The sequence below is a fragment of the Gymnoscopelus braueri genome (genome assembly GCF_963280865.1).
Source record: "Gymnoscopelus braueri genome assembly, chromosome: 7".
Classification (NCBI taxonomy): domain Eukaryota; kingdom Metazoa; phylum Chordata; class Actinopteri; order Myctophiformes; family Myctophidae; genus Gymnoscopelus; species Gymnoscopelus braueri.
In genome coordinates, this window is record NC_137608.1 from 52,129,381 (window position 1) to 52,144,557 (window position 15,177).

Sequence of the window (15,177 nt, forward strand, 5' to 3'; positions counted from 1 at the left end):
TTAAAACACATTGTTCTTCACTGACTCTGACATGGAATCATCTGATAATACAAATATTATATTATATTATATTATTACAGTAGATTAAAACACCTTGTTCTTCACTGACTCTGGCATGGAGTCATCTGACAATACAAATATTATATTAAAGATATTATACGATATTATATTCATTATATTATTACAGTAGATTAGAACACCTTCTCCTTCACTGACTCTGACATGGAATCATCAGTGTCATTTTAGTTTTGAGCTATAACTATTATTTTATACTTAGACTATTCAAAAATAGCTATTTTTTAAAAATCGTGATTCTTTGCAAATCTTTGAACATTCAACCCAACCCTTGATGTGACTCTAGTCACAGAGACTTACCCCCCCAACCCAACCCTTGATGCTGAGTGCCAAGCAGGGAGGCATTGGGACCCACTTTGATAGTCTTTAGAATGACCCGGCCAGGGATTGAACTCCAACCTCTCAATTTTAGGGCAGACACTCTAACCACTAGACCATTACCATGACCATTGCCATAAAACAGAGTGTAGTATAACACATTACAGTAGATTACAGTATAGTACAGTAGAGTGCAGTAGATTACAGTAGAATGCAGTATAATACAGTAGATTACAGTAGATTACAGTAGAGTAGAGTAGAGTACAGTAGAATGCAGTAGATTACAGTAGAATAGAGTAGAGTACAGTAGAATGCAGTAGATTACAGTAGAATAGAGTAGATTACAGTAACTGACCCCAGTCCATCTTGATAGGCGCGGTCAGGCTGGGATGTTCCACCATGCATGTGATCTTCTCTCCTGATCTGTAAGACACACGCACACACACACACACACACACACACACACACACACACACACACACACACACACACACACACACACACACACACACATTTTTCTGCTGATGATCCTCTTCAAAAAGCACAGCATGTTTTCTATCTGAGGAGGATGATGAGAGGGGGCACCACGGTGCAGAGGGGGGGGCCCCACGGTGCAGAGGGGGCACCACGGTGCAGAGGGGGGGGCACCACGGTGCAGAGGGGGCACCACGGTGCAGAGGGGGGGGGCACCACGGTGCAGAGGGTGCAGAGGGGGGGGGCACCACGGTGCAGAGGGGGGGGCACCACGGTGCAGAGGGGGGGGGCACCACGGTGCAGAGGGGGCACCACGGTGCAGAGGGGGGGCACCACGGTGCAGAGGGGGGGGCACCACGGTGCAGAGGGGGGGGCACCACGGTGCAGAGTGGGCACCACGGTGCAGAGGGGGGGGCACCACGGTGCAGAGGGGGGGGCCCCACGGTGCAGAGGGCGGGAAACCCGGTGCAGAGGGAGGGGAACCACGGTGCAGAGGGGGGGGGAACCACGGTGCAGAGGGGGGGGCACCACGGTGCAGAGGGGGGGAACTACGGTGCAGAGGGGGGGCCCACGCACCAGGGTGCAGAGGGGGCACCACGGTGCTGAGGGGGCACCAAAATGAGTCACGCCGCTCATTAATTAGCACTATTAGGACAGATTGCGAAAGTAGACGATCTACACGCTGAAACGCGCCGCGATTCGACATTGATCCGTTATCTTTGTTGTTATTTAGTTTTTTGGAGAAAAAAAAGTTTAACTATTTTTGTGTAGGAGCGTGAATGCCCCGCTGGGCTCTCCTCCGCTCTAGTGTTTATTGTGTATTCCACTATTCCCTCCCCATTGCAGAAAAAATAGGAAGGCAAGAGGCAGAAGAAACTTAGTATGTGTGTGTGTGTGTGTGTGTGTGTGTGTGTGTGTGTGTGTGTGTGTGTGTGTGTGTGTGTGTGTGTGTGTGTGTGTGTGTGTGTGTGTGTGTGTGTGTGTGTGTGTGAGACTTAATATTAGCCTACCAATTAATGGGCCATTTTCAGCAAGTGAGTAACACTTGTTTTATTTTTAAAGAATATATGTATAGGTGTCTATTAGGTGTGTATTTCTATGTATAGGTGTCTGTTAGGTGTGTACCTGGGTGTGTACTCCAGGTAGGAGTGGTACTGGTAGTACCAGTCTCCATCAGACAGCTCATCGGTAGAGGAGAGGCCAGAGGTCAAAGGTTCTTTCCCTATCCACCAGGTCACCAGGATCACTTTAGGATAGAAGTCGTAGCTGCTGCACCTCAGCATGTGAGTGTGTTCACCACGACGAGGGGGAGTCTCTGACTTCAGTCTCACTTTGGGCTCCACTGGATAAATAAGTAAAGTTTATAATAAAAAATATTATTATTATTATTATTATTATTATTATTATTATATAACCGTCATAGGAAAATGTCATTATCATGATCATAATGATGATAATGAATGATTATAATGATCCAGAAAGCTGCACGCACTTGGTCTTCAACCAGCCAAAATGTTCGTATTTGATATTATACTGTTTAGACTGATGATAGGTTCTTGGTTTACCTATGATCCTATTACTATTTCTATATATTTGATGTATTAACTTGTGTTTTCCTTGCTTACTGTGAATCTCTCTGGATTAAGAGCGTCTGATAAATGCCTACATTGTAAATCGTAACTGTAAATGTCAGTGTTTGGCCACCAGATGGCACCAGAGAACAACGTTTCATAGAGTACTGTAGATTCTACAATAGTCTACCGTTTTCTACAACATAGAATTTTATATAACATAATTTAAACATATTAAATAATTCACAGTTACACAGTGCTTTACATAAACAACAATAAACCAGCAATATCATTTAATGAACATTGCTCAAATGAATAAGAGTAAAAACAAACAAAACACATAATTCTGTAAAATATTGTAATAAAAAACATACAAAACAAACTAGTAAAGACAATAATTAAAATATAAAATCAGGTGGTGAAATGAAGTGTATAAAGGTGTGTTTTAGCCTGCATGGTTCTTTTTAACGTTAATTTAAAAACATTAATCCTGGTGTCTCTATTTTAGGCAGGTCATTATATGAGGGTGAAAACACTCAGAAATAGATCTATATGTTTCATTTATACTTGGTGTACGATGGTGACACCACATGTTGTGAGCTTGTAGATCTGCTATTTCCACTGCGTGACATTGTGTTAGGATACAGTATAAATCAAGAGAATCTGAAATGTTTGTCAGCAGATTAAATTAGTTTTATAATCATTATCAGATCAATATTAACACCATTAATCATCTCTGAATAGAATCATGTGATTTCATGTTATAGTTTATGAGGTGATGAGTGTTAAGTGTTGCTCTGAGATCAGCTCACCTCTCTTGTTCAGAACAGAGTAGGCGCTCTCAGCGTTGGGTTTGCAGAGTCCCTCTCGGTCTGCTCTCATCACACGCAGTACTCTAGGATCTTTATTGAGGCGCTCTGCGTGCTTCACACCAAGCTCAGTGTATCCAACCCACTGATCTACTCTACTGTCCCACCTGAGGAACTCATCACCATCGAAATTCAATGACTGTATGTACTGTATGTCCTTGAGCTCACTGGAGTTAAACACACAGCGGTCAGCCCTATAGAACACATATCCATCTGGAAATAGACAATTAAATATGTCATTATGGTGCGCTGGGGGGGGGGGGGGGGTGCACTATGCAGTGCGGGTCACATGCACGCAATTTGTTCTATTAATTGATTAATTAAATGAACATAAAACAACAGTAACAACACACTCTACCAGCCTTCAGTGGTGGAAAAAGTACTCAAATGTTTTACTTAAGTAAAAGTATCAATACTGCAATGTAGAAATACTCTGTTTCTGTTACAATTAAAAGTCTGGAATTCAAAATACTTGAGTAAAAGTATAAGAGTATTTGCATCAAAATGTACAATGTATCGAAAGTAAAAATACTCATTATACAAAATGTCCCATTTCGAGTTTTCAAATGTATACAAATCTTTTGAAAATAGCAGATCTACAAGCTCACAATGTCACACTAGATGGCTGTTCTCAAATGGCCGATATAGGGCTGAGGTGGTTACTGTATGTTTTGTAATAATAATCAAAATCTACAATGTAACTATTAACTAAAGTTTTCAAATAATTGTGGTGGAGTAAAAGTACAACATTTGCCTCTGAGATGTAGTGGAGTAGAAGTAAAAGTATTAGAAATTGGAAATACTCGAGTAAAGTACAAATACCTCAAAATTGTACTTAAGTACAGTACTTGAGTACATGTATGGAAAGACTATACCAAAATCCATTTTAAAAAAAATTGCTTCTCACTGTTAAAAGCCTCTAATTAATTAGATTATTTCCCAGTCCCAGCCCTAATTGTGTTATGTTATGTCGTTGCTGTCCGGCAGAAACCAGCTAACTCCATTTTTCCGCTTTTGCATTTTATTCCATAAATCAGGGCCATTGAACACCCTTTACGTCTGTGTGTTGATTAAAAAATTATAGAACTAATGAAAAGTATTAAAAAGTGCTTCTGACAAAACCAGCTAACTCCATTAGATCCTCAAACTTTCTGCTAAACCAGCTAAGTTCACCAAAGGGGGGTGGAGTTAGCTGGTTTAGCTGACTCCAGGCTCCACCCCCTTTTGACATCCAACCTCATTGTGAGCTTGGAGATCCATTCAGCTGTTCTTATCAATGATGAACAAAACCTCCTAACTCCACTATTTTTTTTGTCATTTCCTGAAAAATGAACATTTTGGAGTTAGCTGGTTGCTGCCGGACAGCAGAAATATGTTTTTTTTTTATGGTAACTGTTGTATAATCGTATTATCTTGGATTTTGACATGATTCATGTCTTTTAATTGAAAATCTTAAATAATTAAATTAAAGTGTGCGTGTGTGTGTGTGTGTGTGTGTGTGTGTGTGTGTGTGTGTATGTTCGTGCATGCTTGCGTGCGTGCGTGCGTGCGTGCGTGCGTGCGTGCGTGCGTGCGTGCGTGCATGCGTGTGTATATATTCAACTGTTTTAGTTAATATCTATTGTGTTAATAGTATTCATGTACCTTTCACTGGTGGTTTCTTCAAGGCAGTGCGAATGGTGTCCAGGTTGGCTTTGCAGTGCGCCTGATCACCCAAAGCATTGTCATAAGCTCCTGGGAAGGAGGTCATTGGAGCCACAAACGGAGACACCACCTCCTTCCCTTTGTTGAAGTCTGCGTAGTACAACACTTCACCATCCAGTCCCATCATCCCCTCTTTATATGAGTCTTTAACTGTGTCTGAACAGCTACAGACTAGAATCTCCTCATGGAACACTAGAAAATAAAACAAAGATGAAATTAAATTCAACAACAAACTTCTTCACGTGACAATAACATAATCATCATGTTAAACAATCATGTTTGGTTCTTATATGAAGTGAAAGGTTGGATATTAAAAGTAGCTTCCTGTCAAACGTTTTATTCACACTGAAACAGACTCAAATGATTTTATGTATCTATTTATTTTTATTATGAAAGTAATTCATACGGAATGATGTATTTCATGATCGATCATGATTTCAGGTCACAACAACAACCCAGGTAACACATCATGTCAGATTTCTAGTGTGACGACGTCTCCACGCCCCGCCCACCGCAGCGTCCGCTCGTCAGGACCCGACGTCTCCGTGTCGTCCTTGATCAGCGTTTACCGTGCGCAGCGCCGAGCGACCACCCGGCGTAGCGGTAACTAAGTACAGTTACTCAAGTACAATTTTGAGGTAATTTTTTACTTTACTTGAGTATTTCAAAATTTCAGTACTCAGTACCTCAGAGACAAACATTGTACTTTTACTCCACTAGGCCTACTATTATTTCACAACTTTAGTTACTAGTTACTTTGTAGATTTTGCTCATTATTATTACAAAACATACATTACCCACTTCAGCCCTATATATATTTTGGCCATTTGAAAATAGCAGATCTAGAAGTTCACAATGCGTCGCATAGCGACACATTGTGAACTTGTAGATCTGCTATTTTCAAAAGACTTTTATACATTTTAGAGTTAGACGATAACTTGTGAAACAGGACATTCTGCATAATGACTAGCCTACTTCTACTTTTGGTACTTTTCTAGTAATGACTACTTCTACTTTTGGTACTTTTCTAGTAATGACTACTTCTACTTTTGGTACTTTTCTAGTAATGACTACTTCTACTTTTGGTACTTTTTCTTTACCAATAAATAATAAATGATACTTTACAATAATAAATAAGTAAAATAAACCCCACACGTGTAACATTTCTTTAACAGTTAAAATAGTATATTTTACATAGCAGCAGTAGCAAAGAGGTATAAGAAATGTACAACCATATAAGTGCAACACTCTTGTATGATGAAATATGGAGATGTGAGGTTTCTGGAATCCCCAGGGTTCTATAATAGGCCCCTCCTCCTCCCTCTGCACAAAACCCTCATTTTCATGATGTATTATATTATATTCTCCATATTTCATGATGTCACAACAACAGTTCCTAACATCTGTTTTAATTTGTATGTATTTGGACCAACATTCAAGATTCAATATTGTATATACAGGTAGTAAAAGGAGGGTGTGTGTGTGTGTGTGTGTGTGTGTGTGTGTGTGTGTGTGTGTGTGTGTGTGTGTGTGTGTGTGTGTGTGTGTGTGTGTGTGTGTGTGTGTGTGTGTGTGTGTGTGTGTGTGTGTGTGTGTGTGTGTGTGTGTGTGTGTGTGTGTGTGTGTGTGTATGTGTGTGTGTGTGTGTGTGTGTGTGTGTGTGTGTGTGCGTGTGTGCGCATGGTTGTTTATGCGTGCGTGCATGTGTGTGTGTGTGAGTGAGTGTGTGTCATTTGTTTGTATTGTGCATTTTTCATATTTTGTTTTATATGATAACAGTAGATATGAATGTATATTTAATATAATAAAAGTGTTGTACTTACTTCCTGGGATCGCTTTGACATGAAGTACAGAGGAGAGGATGAGGAGGGTGGCTGTAATCTTCATCACCACTGATCAAAACTGAACTGAATTTAAAAGATGAGAATAAACAGATCAGAATAAACAGATGTTTACTGAAAGAGAAGTTCTGGAGTCTGAAAGAGAATGAAGGAGGACTCGTTCTTTAGTTCAGAAGAATCAGCCAATCAGATTAAAGATATGATGTTACATCATCTGTTTCCAGAAAGACGACAGTCTGTATTATTGCACATAATCATGTATATAGCTGCTGCTTACGCACCTTGTCTCCTCATGTACATACTGTACCTTAAGGTCCTTATATCTCATCATGTACATACTGTACCTTATGCACCTTATATCTCATCATGTACATACTGTACCTTAAGCTCCTTATATCTCATCATGTACATACTGTACCTTATGCTCCTTATATCTCCTCATGTACATACTGTACCTTATGCTCCTTATGTCTCCTCATGTACATACTTTACCTTATGCGCCTTATGTCTCCTCATGTACATACTGTACCTTATGCGCCTTATGTCTACTCATGTACATACAGTATGTAAATATCTTTGTTTAAATCATCTTTTATTCCCCCCTCCCCCGTCTTCTTTTCTTTCTCTTTCTGAAAATAACTAAAACGATGGAGCTGCACAACAAATAATTTCACCCACTTCTTTACACCTTTAACCTGTGATGTGACAATAAAGATGATTCTGATTCTGTTGAAGAGAAACACAAGAAAGAAAGAAAGTAAAATGTTGTAATTAATTAAAAGCTTTCAGATGAGACATGATGGGAGGCTAAAGGTTAAAGTTCATCACTTCAGATTGAAGTGATTACAGATTATTTTTAAATATGAATAAAATAAATAATGTTTCCCATGTAGTTGCTGTTGGAGGGCAACGGGTGGGGGGTTCCAATCCACACCAAACTTTACACAAACACTGTTCAGGTCTGGTAAGAGAATAGTCTCACCAAATAAACTGAATGTCACACATATGGTTCTACAGCAGTGTTACACAGTGTTTAACACTTCATATGGACAGAACTCAGAGACCATTGGATTGGAAGGCTGTGCAGTAAAAGTCTATTTAGTCTATTAATTTACTTTTAATAATTTATAAGCTAAGGTGTTCTACATTCTCACACAAAGGAGTCACATTTGACCTCCTAACTCAACCACATCTTCTTGGTCAAAGTTCAAAGGTCACAGGTGACATCTTGGAGCATAGAGACACACGGCCGGAAGCGGAAGGCCTACAAATCCACGCCCACTTTTGACACTCGGGTCCGTTAGAACGATGAACTCCAGCTCTCAATGCAATCTCTATGAGAGGCATTGAAAAATACCGTCATTTCACTGGTTAACTACTGAGGCTGTAGCGATTTTTTTTTGTTCTAATAATCTGTCCCATTTGTTTAATTTGTCCTTTTTAATGTCCCATATCTTTCATCTCGATATACTACCCACAATATACTATAATATACTCCATCAGTATGTCAAAACCGCTAGCATCGGAGATCCAGAGTTTAAGTGGTCGCATGGTATATACGTCACGGACGCATCCCTTGAGGTTTTCAATACCCAGAAAACTGGCGAAAGTGGCCGTTTTCAATAGGTTTTGGTCATTATCTCTGGAACAGAAGGTCCAATCTGCTCAGTTCAAAGCTTGTTGGATGCGTGACTTTGGGGACATTAAGCACGCAATGACACATTTTCGGGTTATAATATTTTTTTTAGGGGAGGCGAGATCTTAGTTGGGCAGAAGACCGCCTCTCCTGCCTCTACAGTGGGTACGCCACTGGTCGGCGCTCGGCGCTCGTAAAGACAGTGATGTCACTGAAATGCGACAACTTGTCTGTCTGCTGTCTACCCTCTGCTGTGTTAACATTATGGGTAACTCGTTAAAGTGGCAAATTAAATGTGAAACACATCAACTATTAAGAAAACAAGAAGATATGTTGACAAAGACACTCCATACATTTGGAAACATATTTTTATTTAAATCAATATCGTCTTCAGTTAATGCAGGATCATTTTAAAAGTAGGCTAACTTTCATATCCTCTCATAGGGAATTTATTGGCAGCTGCAGTTCATCGTTCTAACGGACCTCGAGTAGCGGCGATTTTACCACCGGATCACAGGGCTCAGTTTTAGAATGAATACCAGGCTTTCCTCCAACCTGCTCATCAGAAGCAGTTAGGGGTTCAGTGCCTTGCTCAAGGACACTTCAACATGAAGCCAGGAGGAGTCAGGAATCAAACCGGGAACCTCTGTAAACTGAACTCACAGACGCTCCTCTAATCCAAGCCTCATTACATCTCACTGATGAAACCATCACGTCATGTGATCAAAGTGTTACTTCAGAGGTGTGTGTGTGTGTGTGTGTGTGTGTGTGTGTGTGTGTGTGTGTGTGTGTGTGTGTGTGTGTGTGTGTGTGTGTGTGTGTGTGTGTGTGTGTGTGTGTGTGTGTGTGTGTGTGTGTTCAGCGTTGCTGGTAAAATGCTGTTCATGTTCATTAAACATCAATCCAAGCCTCATTACATCTCACTGCTGAAACCATCTAATGTCTTTAAAACACACTGGTCATGTGATCATATAGTGTCACATGAGAGGTGTGTGTGTGTGTGTGTGTGTGTGTGTGTGTGTGTGTGTGTGTGTGTGTGTGTGTGTGTGTGTGTGTGTGTGTGTGTGTGTGTGTGTGTGTGTGTGTGTGTGTGTGAAGCCTCTCACTGGAAACTCCCCAAATGTTAATTTCACTTCCTGATTCACTCAGCAGCAAATCAGAATTATTATTTTATTAAACATCACCAGTTACTTAGAGAGACAGACTTTATGACGTTAACAACCTGAGAGAGAGAGAGAGAGAGAGAGAGAGAGAGAGAGAGAGAGAGAGAGAGAGAGAGAGAGAGAGAGAGAGAGAGAGAGAGAGAGAGAGAGCGAGAGAGAGAGAGAGAGCGAGCAAGTGAGATATAGACAGACAGACAGACAGACAGACAGACAGACAGACAGACAGACAGACAGACAGTTTGTTGTCACATGATCTAGAAGCTTCTATCACTTCAAGGACAAGACCACTTTGGTAGAGGTTTGGGTTGTGTATTTACCTTACCAAGATGTAACTCCAAAGGTGGACAAGAAATCAAAAATAATTGCTCCATTGATATATTGATCATTCAAAACATGCTCCTCATTGACTTACATTGTACGGTGAAACATTTCTCAAAGTCACTCTTTTAGCACCGAAACGAACACAAACAAAGCTGATTCAGACAATATGGAACATCACCAAACCCAGTACTCCGGATATTCAAATAGTAGAATATATATAGTATGAATATGACAAAAACAGAAGAATGTCCATGAATTCAAGGCTTCATAGTGTGCGTGTCATTTTGGGGGTGAACTGCTCCTTTAAAAAGCCTATACTGCTGTTGCTGCTATGACACCTGAATTCCACCAGGGGGCTGAATAAAGGGATATCCTATCTTATCTAATCAAAGTGGGGTTTGGGGACCCCCAGACTGTGGTCCTTGATGAGGTTCCAGGGGGTCCCCAGCCAGTAGTGGAAGTACATTTACTCAAGTACTGTACTTAAGTACAATTGTTAGGTATTTTTTACTTTACTGGAGTATTTCCAATTGTCTGTACTTTTACTTCTACTCCACTACAACTCAGAGGCAAATATTATGCTTTTACTCCACTGCAATTATTTGAAAACTTTAGTTACTAGTTACTTTGTAGATTTGTATTAATATTACAAAACATACATTACCCACTTCAGCCCTATATACATTTCGGCCATATGTAAATAGCAGATCTACAAGCTCACAATGAGTTGCGGTGCAACGCATTGTGAGCTTGTAGATCTGCTATTTTCAAAAGATATTTATACATTTGAAAAAGGGACATTCTGCATAACAAGTACTTCTACTAATACTAGTAGTATTCTAGTATTTCTACATTGCACTATTGATACTTTTACTTAAGTAAGGATAAGGATAATTCCTTTTAACAGGACATTCATGAAAGTCCTTGCAGGCTTGTTTCCAATGAGGGCCTGTGAGCAATTAGGGGTTAAGAGTCTTGCTCAGGGACAAATTTCATTTCACCGACACATATGCTGGCGTGGCCTGGAATCGTACCTGGGGCAACCATGGCCTCTGGCTCCCTAGGCGGGCTCACTAACCACTCAGCTATGGCCGCCCCTGAGGAGTAAAACGTGTTAGTACTTTTTCCACCACTGTCCCCAGCTAAATTTAAAAAAAAGAGTTAGGAACCAAATGGACCCTTACAGCTCTAACTCTAGAGAGTTATGGGGCTCTGTGGCCTATAATGCACACCAAGAAACTGAGGGTCCTTGAAATGAAAAAAAAAGTGTGAGAATCACTGATTGACTAATCATTGTTCATGTGCAGGTCGCGCACCGAGCCACGCTGGATGTGGACGAGTCTGGAGCGACCGCGGTCACGACCGCCAAGTTCGTGCTGAAAATCATGGACTACGTCCCCGAGCTGAGCTTTGATCGTCCCTTCATGGTTCTCATCGCTGACTCCTCCCACAACATTCTGTTCATGGGAAAGATCGTCAATCCAAACGTCTGATTCTGAGTCAAAACCGCCTGTTCACAATCATTCAAGCACAGATGGTTGACCGTCAACATAATTTCTCGAAACCTGTTTCTTTGGTGGTTTTCTGAGTAGTTTGAAAATGTGAAGTCAAGTGTAGACCAGGGATAAAATACTAGGGTCCCTATCTTGCGCCTTACCCCTTATCCCTAAACTTATTAGCCATATTTTACTATTTTGAAAAACATTTAGTAGTTCAACTAGCCGATCTACATCGTTGATTTGAACTATTTTAAAATATTTTTCAAAATGGCAAAAACAATTAAGGGGTAAGGCGATGCGCAAGATAGGGCCCTACGTTCCTAATTATTCATAGTATTCACAGCAACTGAAGGTAATCTAATATTAATGTAAGCCTACAGGCAAAAAGCATACTTTCATGACACATTTAAATGTTTAGCTTTTCCGGGCATTTCTGCTTCATTTGGATTGGTCATTGTAGAGACGAGGTGGGGGAGAAAGCAGGGGAGTGACAAAGAGCAATGGTCGAGCTGGTCTGGGAATCGAACCAGGGAATCGCTGCCGTGGCATTAGAGCCTAACTTGCTAATAAATGGTGATTTCTAATTGTACAATATGAGGTATTTCCATGCACCTCATATAGTGGATTGTTTTAGGAAAGCAACATTAACATAAAATGGTTTGGCAATTTGCTAAATATTTTTTTAAACAAGTATTAATCAGCATCATTCCATATGATTAATTGCTTAAGATGTTACAGTCCAATTGGACCTTATAGTTAATTACTCACAAAAGGTGTGTATACCACGTCGTCTCTGCCGGGTGCAAAAATATGTCCAGAACTGTTACTTTTCAGGATTCAAAAACAGCAAAAGTAGCAGATCTACAAGCTCAAAGCGCCACGCTTCGCGCCACGTTTCGAGCTTGTGGATCTGCCACTTTTGCCTAAACAGCAACGATATGTTACTACACGTGTTAACCACACATAGCTGATATACAAGCTCACGTGTGTTTTGACCATGTTTTTATTTGTTAAATCTTTCCCTTATGACATGCTCAAAATAGAGAGAAAATAGGTAGAAAGTGGTTGATGAGATTTATAGAGCAGTAACACACTGGAATAATAATGATAGTTTTGTTTTAACTATGTAATGGTGGAATTCCATTGTATTATGTTTTAATTTTGATTGTGAATGTTTGGACCCCAGGAAGAGTATAGCCTTCACTGCTGTGAGGACTAATGGGATCCTTAATAAACAATGTGACACATTACAATCATTTTGGGGTTTCGTTTTTATTAGATTTTATCCAAACGTCAAATTCCTCTATTGCTTCACTGTAGATATAAAATTAGTTTTGATTGATAGTGTACAAATTAGCATAACATATGCTGTAATGATTGCCTATTCCTTACTAGATAATGTTCCTCAGTAAGGTTTGAGATAAATTGTGGATAATACTTAATACTATCTTCTGATAGTTATGGATACAGACAGACAGACAGTTTATTGTGTTTTCATCCAGACATATTTCTGTATTGTAACCAATGGAGAAAAGGGAAATTGCAGTTGTACTTAAACTTGAACTGCTGAATTAAAGTGGAATTAAATGTGGCTTGTTCTTTGTTTGTTTTTTTATATGACCAGATCCAAAACATGTAAGGTGGGGTCAAAATCATAGTTAACAAGTAAAATGTGCAATATTATTTACTGTAAGTACACAGGTCTCGCATAGCAGCCAGTCTATAAACAGAGAAATTACAGCGAAATATTAAACACACTGCAGATCCTCCAATTACTGCAGCGTCTGAAGCAGCTCCATCATTATGGCTTCTCAAGTGACTTCACTTCATACTCCCTTGTTCTCCTTCAGACTGAGGAGCGCCCTCTTGTGTGTGGAAGCATCCATGACAGGCTGCAGGTTCCTCCTTCTGAGGAAGACTTCAGTGTAAAGACACCTTGTTGAAGGGCTATGCGTTGGCCTGTTCACAGGCATCTATCCACTCACTGAAAACATCCACCGGCTCTGACAGATAATGTATAGGCGTTTGGTACGCCTCCATGCAAACATAGCATGTTATAATCCCCACACTCCGAGTCCTTTCCATTGTGACAGAACAGGAGTTTAGGTAGTTACAGAATGGACAGGTGAACATGGTGTCCAGACCCATCTGTTGCTTCTTGGCCGCTGCTGGCTTCCTGGTGGACTTTCTGCGTCCCATTGTTGACAGTCCTGGATCCAATGTGCTGTAGACTCTGCTGTAGGTGATGCTCTGGAAGGAACAGTATAAACTCAGTACATAGCTTTGTCTCAGTGTGACTCCGGGAACTCATCTTCACCTTTATATAGGGGGTGCTGTGACGTCAGAACAGAGGCCCCTATTGCCATGACGACGCAGATTTGCGCATGTGATACTGTAGAGACTACAGATATGTTTAGAGAAGAGTATGAATAATTGACTTGTACCGTTTCCTGTTGTAATCTCAGCCATGATTCCATGCTTGATAGTTTAACAGTAATCATTACACAGAATAAATACAGAGGCAGAGCATATAAGAAACATATTGGACAAATAAACATGTCAAAGTGCAGTGGATCTGATCAGTTGTTAAAAGAGGACGTCTCCCCTTCCTTTGTCTTGTCTCTCAGCAGTCTGTGGTGAGGTGTCTTCACATTAGGAAGGTGAGTAATGTCCTACTGTACTTCATATGAAGTACAGTGTTGCTCGCCGAAAATAATTTACTTTTAATCACATTTACTTACATTTATTTTCTCAGCGTATGGCACAGTGAACCTGCCATACAATGAAGCATAATTTACCCGTTTCAGTTTTGTGATACTTGGTTATTGAGGACTTGCCAGCATTGACGTTGGAATGTTCAATTTAAGATTGAACTCTGATTTAGAGAATGCTGAACCGCTTCTGTCCTTTTCAATTGTCCATTAACCCTTTAAGACCAGGAACGCATCTGTGTCACTTTTTGATTTGAGCTAAAAAGCATTATTTTACAATTTGGCTATTCAAAAATAGCAGATATACAAGCTCATAGCGCGGCACCGAGTGCCACGCTACGAGCTTGTATATCTATATCTGTATATCTGAAGATTAGACCTAACCACATTATAACTAAAGATTAGACCTAACCACATTATAACTAAAGATTAGACCTAACCACATTATAACTAAAGATTAGACCTAACCACATTATAACTAAAGATTAGACCTAACCACATCATAACTAAAGACTAGACCTAACCACATTATAACTAAAGATTAGACCTAACCACATTATAACTAAAGACTAGACCTAACCACATTATAACTAAAGATTAGACCTAACCACATTATAACTAAAGATTAGACCTAACCACATTATAACTAAAGATTAGACCTAACCACATTATAACTAAAGGTTAGACCTAACCACATTATAACTAAAGATTAGACCTAACTCCTTCAGGAAGGAGATACAGTGTTCCTACATACAATAAGGTCAAACTGAAGAGGTCCTTTGTCCATCAGACGACACTGAGGCTTAATCAGGAGTTATAGGCCAGGGGTAGGCTGAGAGGTGGACACTGCTCTTGTCTTTGTATGTCTTTATGTATGTATTTTGTTTTGTTTTTCTTGTGTCATGTCAAATGTGTGTACTGTTTGTTGTTGCATACATGGCTGCTGGGTCGCAAGACAAATTTCAGTGTGAACTGACAATAAAGTATTATCGTAT

The 15,177-nt window shown here is 40.1% G+C and overlaps 1 protein-coding gene across 1 annotated transcript; it reads right to left on the bottom strand.

Moving 5' to 3' along the window:
• Window positions 1–191: 191 nt before the first annotated feature.
• Window positions 192–6,970, bottom strand: LOC308088254 (HLA class II histocompatibility antigen, DP beta 1 chain-like; the record flags this gene model as incomplete). Its single annotated transcript, XM_080432658.1, has 6 exons — window positions 6,835–6,970; window positions 4,952–5,203; window positions 3,251–3,520; window positions 1,993–2,209; window positions 1,444–1,469; window positions 192–217 (listed from the first exon to the last, which is right to left on the bottom strand). Exons 1-6 carry the CDS (start codon window positions 6,896–6,898, stop codon window positions 192–194), a joined length of 855 nt encoding a protein of 284 aa, XP_080288784.1. The 5' UTR covers window positions 6,899–6,970.
• Window positions 6,971–15,177: the final 8,207 nt, after the last annotated feature.